The sequence below is a fragment of the Andrena cerasifolii genome, chromosome 2 (assembly GCF_050908995.1).
Source record: "Andrena cerasifolii isolate SP2316 chromosome 2, iyAndCera1_principal, whole genome shotgun sequence".
Taxonomy (NCBI): domain Eukaryota; kingdom Metazoa; phylum Arthropoda; class Insecta; order Hymenoptera; family Andrenidae; genus Andrena; species Andrena cerasifolii.
Window position 1 is genome coordinate 24982674 of NC_135119.1, and position 17523 is coordinate 25000196.

Below are 17523 nucleotides of genomic sequence, written 5' to 3' on the forward strand. Positions count from 1 at the left end.
CGAGGTCCCTGTGATAGCCACTGATGTGCTGAATAACGTGTGGAAATTTCAGACTGATTACTCAAATAGTTTTTTCGCGTTTAAAGTTTTAAAACAAATTAAAAAAGTTCTTTTAAATTTTCTTTGTATAACATAATAGGAGCTTAATAAATACCAAAAAGATTTATTGCATTATATGCTGTATCTACGAAGAAGAAATCTTTAAAAATAGCTTCATTTTTCGGACGATCAAAGTAGAATAACCCCTTATCAAGGGAAGTTCGGTTGCCCGAAAAATTGCCACAAACGAAAAATTGCCTGATACTTCTATCGAGGTCCTCCACAACCCTGCACAGTTTAAAAAAAAGAAAATCGGAATTTTCGGGCCAACGAACTTCCGTTGTAAGTGGAATCCGCAGCCTCAACTTCCCCACAACCTGTTGACGTGGTGCAACCGATCGTAAGGTGATTATACAATTTTCCGCAATACGCGACTTACGACTTTTAAATATTCAAAGAGATTAAACGTTCGACCAGGCCCGTGCGTCAAACTTGCTTCTTCGTTAGCATATCTAATCGAGCTGGTCCTTCGATCGTCGTACTCCAAGGGGGCTCTGCGAGCAGGGTCGATGGAAAGTTTATCTAGCCGCAGCTGAGCGTCGGGCTAAGGTTACTTAAGGCCGTACACCCTCGGCGGAAGAGGGTCAAAGACGCTGGACTATGCGGCATCAAGTTCCGCGGGGGGTTACGCGCTGCTGTTTCGACGCGATCGTAATTAAAATATAATGGCGGTCAGTGCTCGCCACGATGGTTTTGACGGGGGTAACGCGTTCTCTCAGTCCACTCTAATTCCCCGGGCTGATTGGTCGCACCGAGGACCCGTCGATCGAGGCTCCGACAAACTCCTGAGGATGCTCAGGCGAGCAACACCGAACGCGTAGCCTTGCACCGAATGAAAAGCAAAAGCCGACGGACGGTCGAAGAAAAGTTCTGGGAACGTCGGAGACTCTAGTGGAAGCAGAGAGGTTGCCGAGGTTCACTGCCTGGTTCAAGGTTACTCGCGTTTTCCGTCTAAAGAAGCGACCTCCGCCGAGAAGCTTCCGGCTATAATCTCTGTCAGAGCTCGGAAGTAGTGCGCGCTGGTTAGAGACTCTGCTACGACAGCATGGCGACGTTGATACGACACATCTATCAGGGGTACCGCTACATCAACGACGAACTGTCAGGTATAGAAAAGTCGATCAGAATTTGGGGATGGAAATGGTTAGTAAGTCGTAACCGCTGGATGTCTCTCTGTTTTCCAAAGATCCCCGGACGCAGGATTTCTTTCTGATCGGCTCACCATGGGCCTGCCTAGGGATAGTGGGCTTCTACTTGTACTTCGTCCAGGACCTCGGGCCCACCCTAATGGCGAAGAGGAAGCCTTTCAACTTGGACAGGGTCATGCAATTATACAACGCGATACAGATAGTGTTATGTACATTCTTACTCTATAAAGTAAGTAAGATACTTGTTCCTCTTCACTGAACCAAACCACCATGTTTAAACGTGGCTAAAGCTCTCTGAGGTACCATCATTCCGCTGGTAGATTTATGGAAATTATTTACCTACTTGACGAGATTAATTACCGTTATATTCATTGCTCCGGATAGATCAGGCTCTCGTGAAAACCACGCGATCGCAGAATTTATCGCGCAGAGTGAGTGCAGCCTTCTCAGGAAAGCTCATTATTGGCTCTGTCGTGCTTTCAGGCGCTGGATCTGGCCTGGCTAAGGGATTACAGTTTCTACTGCGAGCCGGTTGACTATTCCAACACCCCGCATGCGGTCGAGGTAAATAGACGCACACACTTCGACTGGGGTGTAATAAGAAAGCTTCGCTCTTAACTCGTTACGCGATACACAGATAGCCAGGTTGGTGTGGGTGTACTTCATACTGAAGGTCTTCGACCTTCTGGACACCGTTTTCTTCGTCCTCCGGAAGAAGCAGAATCAGGTGTCTTTCCTGCACGTTTACCATCACGCGGGGATGGCGATCGGTACCTGGGCGGCGACCAAGTTTCTGGCTGGGGGCCACGTTACCTTTTTAGGTGAGCAGAGCTTCCTTACAATGCCCATTGTCGCGCGCAGTTCGAAGAAACTAGTTGACCACTGCTGGCGCCAACGTGTCGATAGCATCGCTTCCAAGTGAAGTGTAATACAGAAAGTTAGAAGTAACAATGATCCTCACAGAAGAGTCGGACTTGCCTATCGCGAGACCACCTTCAGAATGAACTTTCCACAGGTACCATCAACTGTTTCGTCCACGTGGTGATGTACAGCCACTACCTGGCAACCTCGTTGGGGTTCAGCAAGCCCTGGTGGAAGAAGTACATCACCCAGCTGCAGCTCACGCAGTTCTTCCTCATACTGGTGCAGTACATACTGCTGGCCTGGGTGGACGACTGCGGCTTCCCCAAGTGGATATCGGCGGTGTTGATTCCCCAGAACCTCTTCATGATGGTCCTGTTTGCCGACTTCTACTACAAGACGTACATCAAGAAGCGCATCCCGAAGGCGACGCAGAACGGTTTCTCGTCGGAGTCGTCGAACGGGAAGACGAAGAGCCAGTAAGCGTCCGGCGGGTCGCCACGTCCTTCGCACCTTCAGCCCTCGGTACGCTTCGACGTCGCCCCGCGTTCATCGCTCAGGGTGGCGAGGCGTACTCGCACGGTTGGTGGAACGGATATAGCAAACTCCTTCAGGCCTGAACTCGAGGGCGAAAGCCGCCAGAATATACACCCTCGGTGCCCTCGAGGCCTGACAGCATTCATGCCCCAAAAACTACGCCGGATCTCGTATCTGTTCCACCTGTTCAACTTCTCTTTCCGAAGGCAGAGCCTGCTACAACTCTCCATCCTCCATTTCATCACCACGCCTAACGCCCAGCTCCCCGCTAAGGGGATGCAAGCGGAACGGTGGTAAAATAGAAAATATACATGTGTAAACTTCGTTTAAGCTTAGGGGAGGTTGCAAGCTGGGGTCTAGATTGAAATTCTCCTTAAACTTGACACGATGTACCTGGTTACGCAGATTATCCTCGTGACACACCTGCTGTGTCTCTTTTACTCTCCCTTTTCATTTTTAAATTTGATATTGTTCTAAGTGATATACCTAACAGATTACAAGCAGATTACTTCTTCGAGTCGAGACCTCCCCTTTAAGTATGCAACGCGCCAGATCGTGCTGCACGATGATCACGACGCGCTGTTCAGACGTTTCCACTATCCTTTAGCGTAAATATTCACAAGCCCGCGCTAAGAGCTCCTGAACGGTTCCTCGAGCCTCGAAGCTCGCGTGTCCTCCGGACACGACGCAATAGAACGCATAAACCCTCCCGCAGCAGAGTCCCAGTCTCATCTTTGTATTTAAGTTCGTTCTCATCATACCTCGCTAATTGCACCCGCGTCTTCTGCCACGGCGCGGTGCGCGCGCACGATTGTGTTTGAACTAGACGTAAGTTCCTCTGCGTTTGGAGAAAGCGAGAACCTGTTAAACGGCGATCGCGGTGCGCGCAACATGTCGATGATTAGTCACCTGTTTACGTAAAGAGACAATAAATGTTACTTTTACCAATCAGCGGTGGGAGTCATTGAGTGGGAAGCCTGTGACCTGTTGCGTTGAAAGAACCGTGGTTCGCGGAGAAAGGTTCTGAGGGTCTGTCAAACAGAAATTTGTTGGTCTCGCCACAAGGGGCATTTCTCTCGCAAGTTTTTTCCTTTTCAACCGATTTCTGCGATATTGGAAATATTTATTGCATCACTTTGAAAATTACGTAGGTCACACAGGGGCGGATTTGTATGTAGGCTAAGTAACCAAATTTTCGGGACGCAAAATTTGGGTGAAAGAAATTAAGGAAAGGAGCAAAGTGTTTTTGCCTGCAGGTTTTTATTTTTTTTGAACGACAATAATAGCATAGATTTCTGTTGTGAAATAAAATGTCTATTTTCCCTAAGACTGAAGGGTCAAATCCACTTTTTTCACGTAGCAAATTAGCAATAATTCATCTGTGAATTGTCACATTGAATTGATTTTAAATTCAAACATTTGCTGATATTTCACGGAAAGGCCGGTAGACGCTTGTTAGCCCTGGGGCGCCGAATCACCAAATCTGCCCCTGAGTACGCATAATTTTCATAGCAGTGTTATTTTGCAACTTATAAACTTATATTGGTCGAGATGGAGACAGTGAGCTATACATTTTTGGAATAAATAGATTTTGCAATAATATTTTCCTACTGCTAATAATAAGAGAGGTATATCGAGTGGTGCAATAAATATTTCCAATCCTGATTTCTCTTGCCTCCTAATATCCCTATGTCTAAGGCAAGGATGTGCTAGATAAAGCCTTAAGTACTGATAAGTCCGCTAGCAGACCCAGGACGAAATGCACACTCCTTTTTTTTTTCTTTTCTGTCCCACCTTCTACCCACTTTTTTCCTCAATATGAATGCAGTGACTTAGGAGGTCACGCAAGAGCTCCAGGTCACTGAAGCTGATTCAAGATACCCTATATCATTTATGGGTATCCAAAGACATTCGAGATGATTGCAACTCCATGCTTGCATAGCTACAAAAATAAAGAAAAGTTTGACAAGCTGGATAGATGGAAGTATTGCTAAGTTTTGTACAATTTTGAATGTGACCTTGGTGGAGAAAAGTAGGCCATCCATGACCGTTACCGATTTATAAAGGCCAGTTTCGAAGTTGCTGCGATACTGTCGTAAAAACAATCGCCTGAAATTCAACGGTTGTGAAACGACGCAGGACACATTCCGCTCGATTGATCCCAAATTCTTCTCTGCCAGAAATATTTCACCCAGCCAAGTTCTGTATTACAGCTAAGGGGCCGTCCTTAAATTACGTAAGTGTAATCTTGGCAATTTCGTACCCCCACCCTCCCCAAGTATAAGAATTCGTGAGATTTTATATTCCCACTCCCTCCCCACCTTCTTTACGTAATATTCTTGACATTGCATGTTTGTTATTATTTTTTTTAAAAAGATTACACATTGAAAAGTAGGTTAGGAAAATATTACGTAAAACGCTATCATACCCCCTCTCCTCTCCTTGTAGAAAAACGTGAGAAATTCGCGATCCTCCTCAAAAAGACTTACTTAATTTAAAGACGACCCCTAACAAGGAGAGGTTTTTATTTTCTGATATGTTTCAGAGGACCAAAGAAGAAGAAATACGTGTTTTTTTATGTTGCCCCGTTTGCATATTTAGAGGATGTAACTCACCCCCCAAGGTTCGTACGAAGAGGCTTAAAAGTTCCTATTGTTAGTTTAAAGAATATTGTGTACATCACGTTTTATTCAACACAATGTTGTAATATTTTTTAAACTGACAAAAGGAACTTTCGTACCTCTTCTCATGAACTTTGAGGGGTGCTTTCACCCTCTATAAATATGCAAACGGGCCAAAATAAAATAACACGTAGCTATTTGCTATTTTTCCGAAAACCAAAGCAATCTCTCCTTGTAAAGCTGGGTTTACACTTAACGAGTGACTCGGCCGAGTCATCGGTCTGCTACTCGGCCGAGTGAAAATCTTCCCCGCCGGATTACTCGGCCGAGTACTAGAATATGCGTTCAGACTGGGCGAGTGCTCAGGTGTAAACTAAGCATAAGTACCTGCACAACCCAACTCTGTACAAACGATATCAACAACTTCACCTGGACTTGGCCATTCTGAGTCGAAAGCATCAGAAACGCATCATCAATCCACTTTATCCATGAAGCTCCCTTCAAACCAATTTATCTTCCAACAGCCATGCTCTCCAACAAACACCGCCTCGAACTATTCAATAAAATAGCCAGCACAGGTGCACGAATTAGGTCCCGTTCCAAAAACCTGTCCCACTTTTCTCACTATTTAACGACCGGCCGGAGAGAAAGGCCACAGACGTAAACGGAAATAGAAGAGAAGAAGCAGACGGAAGAACAGTTCGGTTCGCCCCCGGATTTCACTATCAGACCTTCATCTCCTAAATTTTATACTAAATCCGCTAGAACTGCATAACGACCAAGAAGCCAAGAACACCGTCCTTCCATTCCTCGATTTGAATTCCGCTCGTGCCAGATTCCCGTGCGCGTCACTCTGCCATTTCAAGCAGCTGAATATTCTACGACTCTTCCAGTTACACATCAGTTATGGTGTAGCAGTGACATTAGAAAGTGTTGCGGCTGGTCCACGTGTTCCGTTATGTTAGACGAGTTTCTCAATGACACGTGAAACACGGCTTCGTCGACTCAAGGCGCCGTACTCTTCTTCCTCAGACGTAGGAGCGCCGCGAAGAGGCGACCTTACAAGCTGCTTGCCAGCGTCGCGTCCCACAGATGGATTCTGAAGATGCCGGTTATTAACATGCAAGCCTGTTGAACGTTTAAACTTATTTTATTATCCTTCGGTGCTTTGAAGTGTAATTAAAAAATGAAAAGCCTTTACTATTCTTATTGTCTTCCTCGTAATAAATTTTTCTTAACGGGTTTCCACTCTGAGGGGTTAAAAAAATTAAATCGCTAAGCAGAATCACAAAACTGCTCAGGACAAGCTTTAGGAAAGAGCCGAAGGCGTTTATTTGTATTTTCAAAACACGTATTAATAAATAGGTAAATCTTCAATTTAGTAAAAACATTCCTTATGCGACCAAAAGCAGTTCCAAACAAAAGGTAATTTCTTAGGGTGTTACAGCTGAAAGACCGCTTAGCAGAATGGGTTAAAAAAATAAATTTTCATTTAATAAATGCTATATTATTTAATTGAGTTCCCTCTCGCTTGTGTCTTTACAGTGATTTCTCAGCCAGCGGACATTACTTCAAGGCATGTCAGTCACGGATCACTAGCCTGTCGCGTAAGATTTCGCCATTTTGACCCACTGTTACCTTCGAAACGTCCCATTGACTCACTTCGCAGAAAGTCCGTTAGAAAGACTCTCTAAAAAGCTTCTATACACATTTTCATCGCAAGGCATCCTAGCCAGTCTTCGCGTTATTCTCCCTGGTGCCGTTAGCAGCCTTGAAGAACTGCTCTAATTCACGGAGCATCGACATGTACCAGCCTTTTACTATCGGTAAAGTCACTGATTTACGCCTCTATCGTCTCACGCAATAAAACCAGGGTGTATTTAACCAAACACAGTGCGGATACTTGGCTTGTCCCACTTGCAACTTTATAGCTCCGCGTAACTGTCTTCGCGAAGAAGAAGAGGAACTTGAAGAAACCTACTGCTGCAGGCATACCGCACAGAAAACATCAGTTCCTTAAACCTATCTTCAAAATATTGCACGTCGCGAGCAAATATTGAACGCGAAGGCGGCCGTGGAGTAGCGGGACAAAAGGTGTCGCGTAGATTACTGGGAAACTGCAAAGGATCGCAATAATGGTGCATTTAACGCGACACGCTTGATTTGAGCGCGCAAAGCTGCCCGCGTCCCAGCTGTCGAGTTAGCGTTTGCCACTATTTAACCGTGGGTACAGGTATAATAGTTTATCGCAGTTGTCGATGCAAATATTGAGCTTGCTAAATGACAGCGAAATTGAGAGGATCTCTGCGCCTCATTGTCCCACGTCTGGCAACGGCCGGGCAAATAAATTCACGCTTGAATCCACTTCCACGTCTGTGCTAATCCCCGTCTCTTTATTCCGGTCAAATAAGCCGGTCACGATTTCGCAAATGTTGGGCTGCATCGCTGGCAAATATTCCAGGCGTCCAGCCTTCTTTCGCTGATCTGTCGCGTTCGCGCCATTCCGCGGGACGTTAATGGCCACGCTGCTTCCCCGCGGCGCGAGGACATCGAGGTCTGGTAATCAATCGCGAGTGTGCTTCGTCGGACGTGAGTTTACCGAGTTAAATGTATATTACATCGAGGAAACATTTCTAGGCGTCTGCGTTGCCGGAGGTTTTAGATTATTGGGGGTAAGCTGCGCTAGAGAGTTCCTGTGGAAATATTTTCTCGACTATACTTCTGACCTTAATGAACGCAGCTGGGAAGGTTCCGAGTGGGACGATGTTCTGTAAATGTTTTCTGAAGGCAATTTACATTTAAATCAATGCTAATTCTAGCCGCGTTAGTACCAGATACTAAATCCTTATTGTAGAAACGTTCTACTGCTTCATTTTGGGGGTTGCAAGCTCTGTGCGCACAGATTTCTGCAAACTCCACCCCCGTGCTATGCGCCTCGAATGCGCGAGTAATAATTAGAATATTCGTCCAAGCGATCCACGTATTGCGGAAAGGGTGGAGCGACAAAAGTAGCTGGCATCTAACTGCACAGATCCAAGGAACCGTCAGTTTGCTCTGTTAATTCTTAGATACTTGCTAGTTCTTCCTTGTCGCTCGTGTAGTCGTCGGAACATTTGTTTTTAACACGTAAATTCCGCGTATCCCACGGCCTTCCACGACCTGGTCCAGTATCTCCATCCCTTCTTCTTTCTCCAAGCTGCTCCCCCGTCGACTGGCGGAAGTCACTGTTTGACAACGAGCTCTCGAAGTGGTGGGGCCAGAAGATCGAGGCTCTGGTCCTCTTGGTGGCCACTTTCCACGCCGGATCATCAGTTTTTGGTTCACCGCCTGTCCCTCACCATCCTCTGCTCTCCTGGGACGCCACTTGCCGAGGAACTTCAGTGGCAGCTCGAGAACTTCGTCGAGGAGGAAGCTGAAACTGGAGTGCGACTCACTCGGACGCGGCAGTGCTCGAAAAGAAGAGGGCTCTGACCTGCCCCGGCGACCTGTCGAAGGTGGTTTATGAATTTCTTCGAGCAAGGTAAGGTCTTGGCCTAATTAGATTCGCAGATCTTCCTTGGTGACTTTCGGGAATATTCGTGGAGGTGTCCTGGAGTGTTTCTTAATCGGTTAACTGAAACTTCGAAATTGAACTGTCTTCTTATATTCTTTTAATTAGAAGGATAAAGATTTAACAGTAGTGGGGCCAACGGAACCTAGACCTCCCCTTCCCTCAAAGAAGGGGCTTTGTGAAAGAAAATAAAATTGGACTTTATTCGTTAAATAAATTTTTATAATCACCTAATGAATTTTATTGAAAATATTTTTATCCGTTCAACTCGGCTCCCCTCAAGATTAAATCCTGAGCGAGCCACTTAACCGTGATGATTAGTGGAGAGATCCAATTAATTTCAATTAATTCTCCTCTATTTTAGAGTCACCTTGAAAGACAGCGCAGCAAGTTGGCCAAGATGTCGAACCTAATTCGCCTGATGGTCAGCAACTACAACGACATCTTGGAGATGAACAAAGGTAATCGCGTGAACATTGTGCCGGATAAAGCTCCGATCGTGCGTATCGAATTAATTCTCCACGGCTCGCTCGATTCGCTCGCGTGAATGGAACTTCCCTCGCTAGCGCGATCCCACACAAACGCCCCGTTTCTTCTTTGATTTTTTAGCAATACCGATGGTAATTCATGTAAATTCGGCTCCGCAGCGATGAAAGGATATCGGTCGCGTGCTAATCGCTCGCAGAATAGTCTCTTTCAGTATTCACTCATTACATAACCGAAATTTCAATTAAAATACCAAAGGCTGCGTACGCTTCCTCGAAAACACAACTCCTTTGTACATTTATGCCACACAATTGCAAGGTTCTGGCGTGGAGCTTGGCGCACACGCGTGCAAATTTAAACGGCTTTATTTTTTTCAGAAATCATGGTGGACTCCTGGCCAATGATGAGGTCCCCCGGGCCAATGTTGTGCATCGTGGGGACGTATCTGCTGTTCGTCCTGAAAGTGGGGCCGAAAATGATGGAGAAAAGGCCAGCCTTTCAACTCAATTCCTTACTGATCGCTTACAATGCTTTCCAAGTCATCTTCAGTGTCTGGTTGACCCTCATGGTAACGGCCGCTGACACGCTCATCGTCTTATAGAAGAATCAGTGCAACTTACAATCAGTGACTCGAGCTTTCAGTTTAATCGCTCGGTGTTTCTGTCGCAAATAAGCTTCTATTTTTATTAGTAACCGCCGCTTCAGTGGTGCGCTTCTTTTCAGGCAGCAGCTCCTGGCTTGGGGAACCTTATCATCTCGCCCAAATGCAACAATTCCAATCGAACGCCCACGGATATAAATGTGCAGGCTGCGGTGAGTCGATTATTCAATAAGGAGCAAAAGCGAATATTTCAATCACAGAAATACAATGTGGAATTCGATCTTTACAATATTTCAACGGGCTTTGCGTTAAACAGTTGTCGACAGCCGCCTGGTGGTACTTCATCGGGAAGATCATCGAGCTTCTTGACACGGTGAGTCCGACGGCTTATCAATCTTAGCTAAATAAATACAGTGACGCACTCAGAGAGGGGTTTTGAAGGGGTTTCTACGCGCTTCGAATGCGCATAAATAGAAAAGAAAACTGGATTTTATTCTTTAAATAAAATTTTATAATCATCCAGTGAATTTTATTAAATACAGTTCTCACAAATATTTGTATCCGTTCAATTCGGCTCGCTCCAAAATTAAATCCTCAGTGCGTCACTGAATATATAAATATATAATTGTTTTTCACTGAATGTACTGCGGTCCCTTTCAAAATGGCTTCAGTGACACCAATGGTCCCCTTTCTTAAGTTACTTCCAAATAAAAAAAAGCCTGCATGATAATCAAAGACCAACTAATATCGTCGTTCGACCCGAAGGTGTTCTTCGTCCTGCGGAAGAAGCAGAACCAGGTCACCTTCCTGCACGTCTACCACCACACGATGACCGCGGTCTTTTCGTGGTGCTACCTGAAATTCCTGCCAGGCGAGCAGGGGGCCCTTCTCGGTTTCCTGAATTCCTTCGTCCACATCGTCATGTACTCGTACTACCTGATCGCAGCTCTGGGCCCACAGTACAGGAAATACCTGTGGTGGAAGAAGTACATGACCTGGATCCAGCTGGTAAAACAACTGCCACTAAACACCTGCTCGCAGCCTAGCCCAGCCCTGCCTTTAGCATCGACATTCATCAATCCTTCCCACTAGATCCAGTTCGTGATCATGCTGAGCTACCTAATGATGGTCCTCGCGATGGACTGCAAGGTGCCAAAGGCACTCACCTACTTCTTCATGACGAACGTGGTGATATTCATCTACCTGTTCAGCGACTTCTACAGGAAGGCTTACAAGAAGAAGCAGGTTTAGCGTTCCTGGATCCAGCGTCAAGCGAACGCGCCATTCATCCTCATCAACGAAGTCGCGCTCGCAGCAGCGCCAGGCGTCACTGGCCTATCGGTGGAAAAGAAACGGGCGAGACAAGCCGGAGGACAGTATCATCTAGGTCATCGGAATTTAGTGTAGAATGGGCAGGCGGCTGGAAACGCGACAGCGTCGGGACAGGGACCGGGACGGGTAGTCGAATTCTTGTCGCGATGAATCGACGGGTCGAGTGGTAACGGGCTGCTCCGTGAATCTGGGCCAATAGGTCCCATCCGTTGTACAAAGAGACGCCGAGCAGGGGAAAGGACCGCGACAGCCGAGCCTTGACCAAACCCAAATCGCCCCGGGGCCTCTTACTTTTCGTCCAAGTGGGCTACGACCCGAAAAAAAGCCGGCGAGAAAAGAGGAGGACGTTGCCACGCGCGCGGCAAAGCAAACGATCACTGCTTCCTCCACGCGGGACAAACTCCACGCTGCCTGGCGCTCGCTAGCGTTTGGGTGGCTGTAGAAAGTCCTTTCGAACGGGAACGTGATTCATAATATGTATATATTCCTCTAAACGCTTGCCCTTTTTTGCTGCCGGACTCTGATTTCCACTGGGAATGTGATTCGTGGGTTTATTAGAAGCGGAGTGGTATTTTAAAATTTTTCGGGGACCGAGAGCTGCAACCTTGAGGTTTTGTTATTTGTCGAGTTGTAACTGTGCTATGGTTGATTTTAAATGGAAGCTGGTTCTCTTGAACGTAATTACGAATAAGGGTAATTAGGTGTTTTTATACGCAGGTTATATGGAAGCTGTTTTTTAAGGAACAGAAGAATTTGTAGGATTTCAGATTTGATTCGGATTAATGATTTGAATTGGGATTAAGGCCTTCGAAAGTGTTGAAGATTCTAAATTCAGTTGCCAGTGGAACGGACTCCGACAGCTGTACAAATGGCCCCTGATTTGCCGAGGACTTCTTTTTCACCGCAGAAGGCATTGACGCTATAAATTTCTACGTAATTCAAGGACACACTTCGAGTCGACCGTATATTTTTTAGCCTCTTGCATACTAAATAAATTTGCCGGTTCCTGCATCCCCTCCGCATTGTCTACGGAACCAGTATTTACATATTCATATGGGCCATTATACATACTTAGTTTTCATCAGTATATCGCTGTTCCAGAGATAATGCATCTCTTTCTCGTTAGTATGCAAGGGGCTAGACGCGTCCAAGTAATAATTAAAAACTACCTGGCAGTAAATAACACTCGAGTCTCGTCTCTCGGCACTGTATACAGATAAGCGAAGCCAATGCATGGTCCATCGCGCTTTGTCGACTCGCATTGCGTCCATCGATGTCGTCGATTCGCTCGAAAACTTTGCTGCACAGTGGTTCTGCTACTTTTTTGAACGGATCGACGAGCTTTCTATGGAATGGTACATCTGTCACGCTTGACGGTGTACAACGCGAGTAAGAACGTTACCGTCAGTCGTGACACGTGCGATTATTTTGCATGTTTATAGATTACAGTCGCGAAAATTAACGAAGATATGTAAATACACGGTACGATATTATTTATTAAAATAATCCTCCAAGGGTCTCTTTATTTATCCCCGCGACGTTTCCCCAGCGTTCTCTGCAGTCGAAAGATTTACTGGCTCCTCTATTAGGAGAAAGTTAAGTGTTATATGTCATGGTTGCAATAATAATTTAAGGCCATTGCGAAGTAAGGGTACTTATTGCGTGGTTAAAGATCTTTACAGTACGCTTACGGGCTCCATCAAGAACGGAAGACTCCAATTCAATATGGCCGACTTCCCTTATCTCCGGATATTCGTGAAAAGAAGCGACGTGCTCAGAAAGACGCCGACAACGTCGTATCTCGATAATCCAAGATTTATTCTACGCTAATTGTAAGTTGCGCATACGTCGATTTATATTTTAAGACAACAGGGTACCGTTTTCGAAGCCTTTGGCAAGAAAAAGGGGATGGAGTATGCTCCACTGTAAGTCTCCAGAGCATCGATAATCCGACCTACACTTTATTTGAGCTTTGCTTAAGGGGAGGTTCCGGTCTAGAGCCCCCCCAAAAATAGGTGATCTTTTGGAATTAATTAAAGGAAAACTACTATGCATAATTTAATAGGACTTTCTGCATTGTATTAAGGATATCTTAGATTATAGAAATATATTTTTTGTTTCATAATTAATCATTGCAGACGACACTGGGGAGTCGTTAAAGTCAAGGCGTCAAAAAATTGATCAAAATCGGTGGGACCTATATCTCCAAAAGTTATTATCCGATTCGACTGAAACTTTTTTATTTTGAAGAATATACTTCTGGCTAGGGGGGGAACCAGAAAAATTACAAAAATAGAATTTTTTTAGAAAATAACGAAACGAAGTTTGAAATCACTTTTTCCCTATAGTTTTCACCCTTTCAACAGCTTTGAAAATTATAAATTTTCAAAATTTTGTATTTTTTCTGGTATTCCCCCTAGCCAGAAGTATATTCTTCAAAATAAAAAAAGTTTCAGTCGAATCGGATAATAACTTTTGGAAATACAGGTTCTACAGTTTGGAGAACACTGTTTCGAGAAAAACACGTTTAAAGTTTTACGTGAGTGCCGAGTGCCCGGGTGTTACCCATGCATTTGCCGCTACTCAAATGCCTATAACTTCGAGAATTTTACGAATTTAAAACAAAATCCTTCTAAACACGTATTCCTAAAATGTTAAACATTCGAAAAATGAAATAAAAAAAATCGATTTTTAGACCGGAACCTCCCCTTAAAGCTTTAGAGGACTCTCATTTCAAAATGCTCGAAAGAGGTGATTTTTAAGAATTTTCTACAAGAAGGTGTTATAACATATCCTAAAATAATTTTTCGGGTTTTATTAATACACTCGTTCGGGTACTAAAAAAAAATTTGTTTCATGTTTTCGCACTTGACGCATTTTCTAGGCAAGTAAAGTTGAAAGACTACTTTACTTGAAGCTTGAAGGAAACCTGAAAGGACATTTCAAGTCAAGTAAATGACAGGTTCACATTGGTAATGTAGTTTCAAGTGACTGGAATTCAAGCGACTTGAAGTCAAGTAACTTGACTAATCTGAACGAGGCTATAGGCTGAAATATCAATTTACCAAAAATTGTGGATTAGGCCACTATTGCGCTGATAGCCTCAAACATACCACGCGAATATGACGCTGAAGATGTTAAAGGTTTTAAACAGAATTCTTCACGATTTAATAGCACTTTTACATATCAATGTACACTAGAATCTCGTCGAATTTAACAAACTCCGCCATCGGCTTTCACCGTGCGATTAACGTTCCTCTTCCGACCGAAAGCAAGGAAGAATTTACAGAAGGCGATCAAGGATCATCGCTGCGAAGATTCTGCGAAACGTTTAAAGACGGGGCACGCTTAAAGCCATGTTCTTTGGACTTAATTATGACCGTACGCTCTCGTTAACGCTAACGTATACTAAAATAACGAAACGTCTCTCTCAGACACTCCTCTTCTCGGCGAAACTCCGCGCGCAGGCATTAACGCGTTGCCAGTGACAAACCGTGAACGCCGCCGTGTACCGTTAACCGTCGTTTCTTGGGACTTTACAAAAAGACCGAGGCATCCGTCCATTCAAATTGCACACACTTGTGATCACAATGTCCACACATTTGTCAGCTGGCTGTTCAGTTAGCGGATCTCTAAGCATTCGCCATACCGCGCGGAGAACAAGAAGGATCTCTCGCGTAACTCAACTTCTCTCTTATGGGAATTTCACGCTCCACGCGCTGACGAAACGATGTCGAAGGGGAAGCATCGGAAATTGTTAAAAGTGAACAAGATGTCGACAGCTGCAGAGGAAAAGTTTATGGTCACGCTAGGTTGGGAGAGCTTTCCTTTGAAAATCCGGCTGTACTCCCAATGTATGGTGTAATATTTATTTTGAGTGATCCTGGGAACTGCTAAGGACTTACAGAGTTAGCGCGGATAATTGACGTGTACGTTTGATCATTGACTCGCTTCGAACACAAGTTCTCTTTCTTATCTCGAGTTCTGACAAGGTAGACGCATTGATTTCGTGATCAACAATTGCGTATAAAAACTCTACGTAACTGTGCAAAGCTCCAGACGCTGCACTGGTTTCGATGAAGTTGTTCTCTGCTTGCAGAAGGCCAAGCTATCAAATAATTTATGGCTTCATCTTTAAAGGGATATCGTTAAAATTTACAGCTGTTGAAGAATTTTCCCAACACCACTTAAAACCCCCCTCAATTACCCACACGTTCAGGGGCCCTGGAAGCTCGAGCTTGAATTGCTAACGAATTTTATCGGAAAGAACACGCGAAATCTGAGGTACCGAAAATTCGGTATAACTTCTCGAACCACGAGCGTTTCTCACCCCGCCACTTAAAATAAGACCCTTATCGCTTAGAATTTCTTTAAATCCTCCACTCTATCTACACCCGTCTGGAGGGGCGAGAGACGCCCACGGTTCGAGGGACAGATCTGCAAGCGTCACGCGAATGAATGATCAAATTCTTACCTATCTCCTACGTTATCCTACAAGCTATTCGAGCGAGACTCGCACGCGCGCCACTCCTGTCTCTGATCCCGCGTTTTCCAGAATCCTCCGCGTTGCAATCGCTACAGGTCTACGGCCTTAAACAACTAAGAGTCTAATTGGCGAGCATAGTCAGCAACATGGCGGGTGACTGGCTATTGGAAGCTGTAATCGTGGCACGATCGATTCTCGTGAGCAAATATCCCAGCGTTCCTCCTGCCCTGGTCGTCTAAGGTTGGATACGAACGTTGATGAGGTTACCTTGATTTCTCAATGGGGCGCAACCTGTTTGTTCGTTACAGTCTGCTTCGCTTACTGTTGCGACCGAACGTCGACGTTCCAGCGAGCGGAAAGCCGATGGCGACCCGCAAGCATCCTCGGCGCTTCCCTGTCCTTGGTGTGTATCCCTCGAGACTAGTCCATCTTCCCTTTTCCATTCTGCATTTCCTTACCATCTATCGACCTGGCCTCCTTCTTGGCACGCTTGTACGCCTGGCTGTAGAAGTCGTCGAACAGGAAGTAGAAGAACATGGCGTTCGGCAGGATCAGGATCAGTGACCATCTTGGGTAGACGCAGTCGTAGAAGAGGAGCTGGCAGCTGTGCAGGAAGGCCAGGCAGAATTGACCCTGTTGGGCGAGAGAAGAAATTTTAGAGAGACTTTTCTGGTGTGTGTTCATTGCAAATGAAGCTTGATCAGCTTAAAGCCGAGGATCCACCTGGAAGCTAAACTGAGCTATGCTACGCTATACTACGCTACGCTATTAAGCTATGCTATGCTATGCTATGCTATGCTATGCTATGCTATGCTATGTTATGCTGTGCTATGCTATGCTATGCTATGCTATGCTATGCTATGCTATGCTATGCTATGCTATGCTATGCTATGCTATGCTATGCTATGCTATGCTATGCTATGTTATCCTATGCTATGCTATGATATGCTACGCTAATCTATGTTATGCTATATTACGCTAAGCTAAGCTAAGCTATGCTATGCTACGTTAAGCTGGGAATCCACCGGGAAGGTAAGCTAAGCTAAGCTAAGCTATGCTATGCTATGCTATGCTATGCTATGCTATGCTATGCTATGCTATGCTATGCTATGCTATGGTATACTATGCGATGCTATGTTTTAACGTAGCTTTTGGTGGAAACGGTTCCATAAGAATGTATTGAAGCTAATTTTTTTAAAACGCAGCATGACATAGCATAGCATAGCATAGCATAGCATAGCATAGCATAGCATAGCATAGCATAGCATAGCATAGCATAGCATAGCATAGCATAGCATAGCATAGCTTAGCTACCCGGTGGATTCCCGGCTTTATGCTACGTTATGCTACATTATGCTACGTTATGCTACGTTATGCTACATTATGCTACATTATGCTACGTTATGCTACACTACGCTACGCTATAAAGCCGAGAATCCACCGGGAAGCTAAGCTAAGAATGTATTGAAGCTAATTTTTTTTTAAACGTAGCATGATATAGCACAGCATTGCCTAGCATACCTTAGCTTCCGGGTGGATACGGGCTTAATACGCTATGCCACGGTACGCTAAGCTATGCTATGCTATGCTATGCTATGCCATGCTATGCTATGCTATGCTATGCTATGCTATACTACGCTACGCTATAACACCCTACGCTACGCTATGCTAAGTTTCAGAAATTAACTTCAATAGATCCTTATGGAACCGTTTCTACCAAAAGTCGAAGCTAAGCTGTGCTATGTTTACAGCACAGCTAGACATAGCATGGCTTAGCTTAGCTTAGCTTAGCTTAGCTTAGG

At 44.9% G+C, this 17523-nt stretch overlaps 3 protein-coding genes across 8 annotated transcripts in view; 2 read left to right on the plus strand and 1 right to left on the minus strand.

Moving 5' to 3' along the window:
* Window positions 1-690: 690 nt before the first annotated feature.
* Window positions 691-3596, plus strand: LOC143378772 (very long chain fatty acid elongase 7). 2 transcript variants are annotated; one of them, XR_013088352.1, is made up of 6 exons: window positions 691-1205; window positions 1286-1476; window positions 1731-1811; window positions 1885-2068; window positions 2263-3424; window positions 3472-3596. XR_013088352.1 is itself a non-coding variant. In XM_076830742.1 (5 exons), exons 1-5 carry the CDS (start codon window positions 1145-1147, stop codon window positions 2589-2591), a joined length of 846 nt encoding a protein of 281 aa, XP_076686857.1. In that variant the 5' UTR covers window positions 691-1144; the 3' UTR covers window positions 2592-3596. The 2 variants fall into 2 exon arrangements, 1 of the variants encoding a protein (XP_076686857.1); XM_076830742.1 differs by having other exon boundaries at window positions 2263-3596.
* Window positions 3597-6799: 3203 nt separating this feature from the next.
* On the plus strand, window positions 6800-12741 carry Bond (elongation of very long chain fatty acid james bond protein). The gene is made up of 8 exons (XM_076830744.1): window positions 6800-7938; window positions 8463-8786; window positions 9181-9277; window positions 9680-9870; window positions 10026-10115; window positions 10220-10276; window positions 10669-10911; window positions 10996-12741. Exons 3-8 carry the CDS (start codon window positions 9217-9219, stop codon window positions 11152-11154), a joined length of 801 nt encoding a protein of 266 aa, XP_076686859.1. The 5' UTR covers window positions 6800-7938; window positions 8463-8786; window positions 9181-9216; the 3' UTR covers window positions 11155-12741.
* A 1631-nt stretch (window positions 12742-14372) lies between these two features.
* Sit (stuck in traffic) overlaps window positions 14373-17523 on the minus strand; it is an 82554-nt gene continuing 79403 nt past the window's right edge. For 4 of the 5 annotated variants that reach the window (XM_076830736.1, XM_076830737.1, XM_076830735.1 and 1 more), the window contains exon 6: window positions 14373-16354. In XM_076830736.1, the coding sequence (XP_076686851.1) occupies window positions 16142-16354 (213 nt within the window). In that variant the 3' untranslated portion in view covers window positions 14373-16141. The remainder of the gene's footprint in view (window positions 16355-17523) is intronic. The other variant, XR_013088351.1, reaches the window with a different exon arrangement.

Excerpts from the sequence above, each read along its gene's own strand:
- LOC143378772 (XM_076830742.1), top strand. The coding sequence starts at position 1,145 with ATGGCGACGTTGATACGACACATCTATCAGGGGTACCGCTACATCAAC. Across the intron at positions 1,206-1,285 it reads CATCAACGACGAACTGTCAG|ATCCCCGGACGCAGGATTTC; the intron begins GTATAGAAAAGT and ends TGTTTTCCAAAG. Across the intron at positions 1,477-1,730 it reads GTACATTCTTACTCTATAAA|GCGCTGGATCTGGCCTGGCT; the intron begins GTAAGTAAGATA and ends TCGTGCTTTCAG.
- Bond (XM_076830744.1), top strand. The coding sequence starts at position 9,217 with ATGTCGAACCTAATTCGCCTGATGGTCAGCAACTACAACGACATCTTG. Across the intron at positions 9,278-9,679 it reads CATCTTGGAGATGAACAAAG|AAATCATGGTGGACTCCTGG; the intron begins GTAATCGCGTGA and ends TATTTTTTTCAG. Across the intron at positions 10,277-10,668 it reads TCATCGAGCTTCTTGACACG|GTGTTCTTCGTCCTGCGGAA; the intron begins GTGAGTCCGACG and ends TTCGACCCGAAG.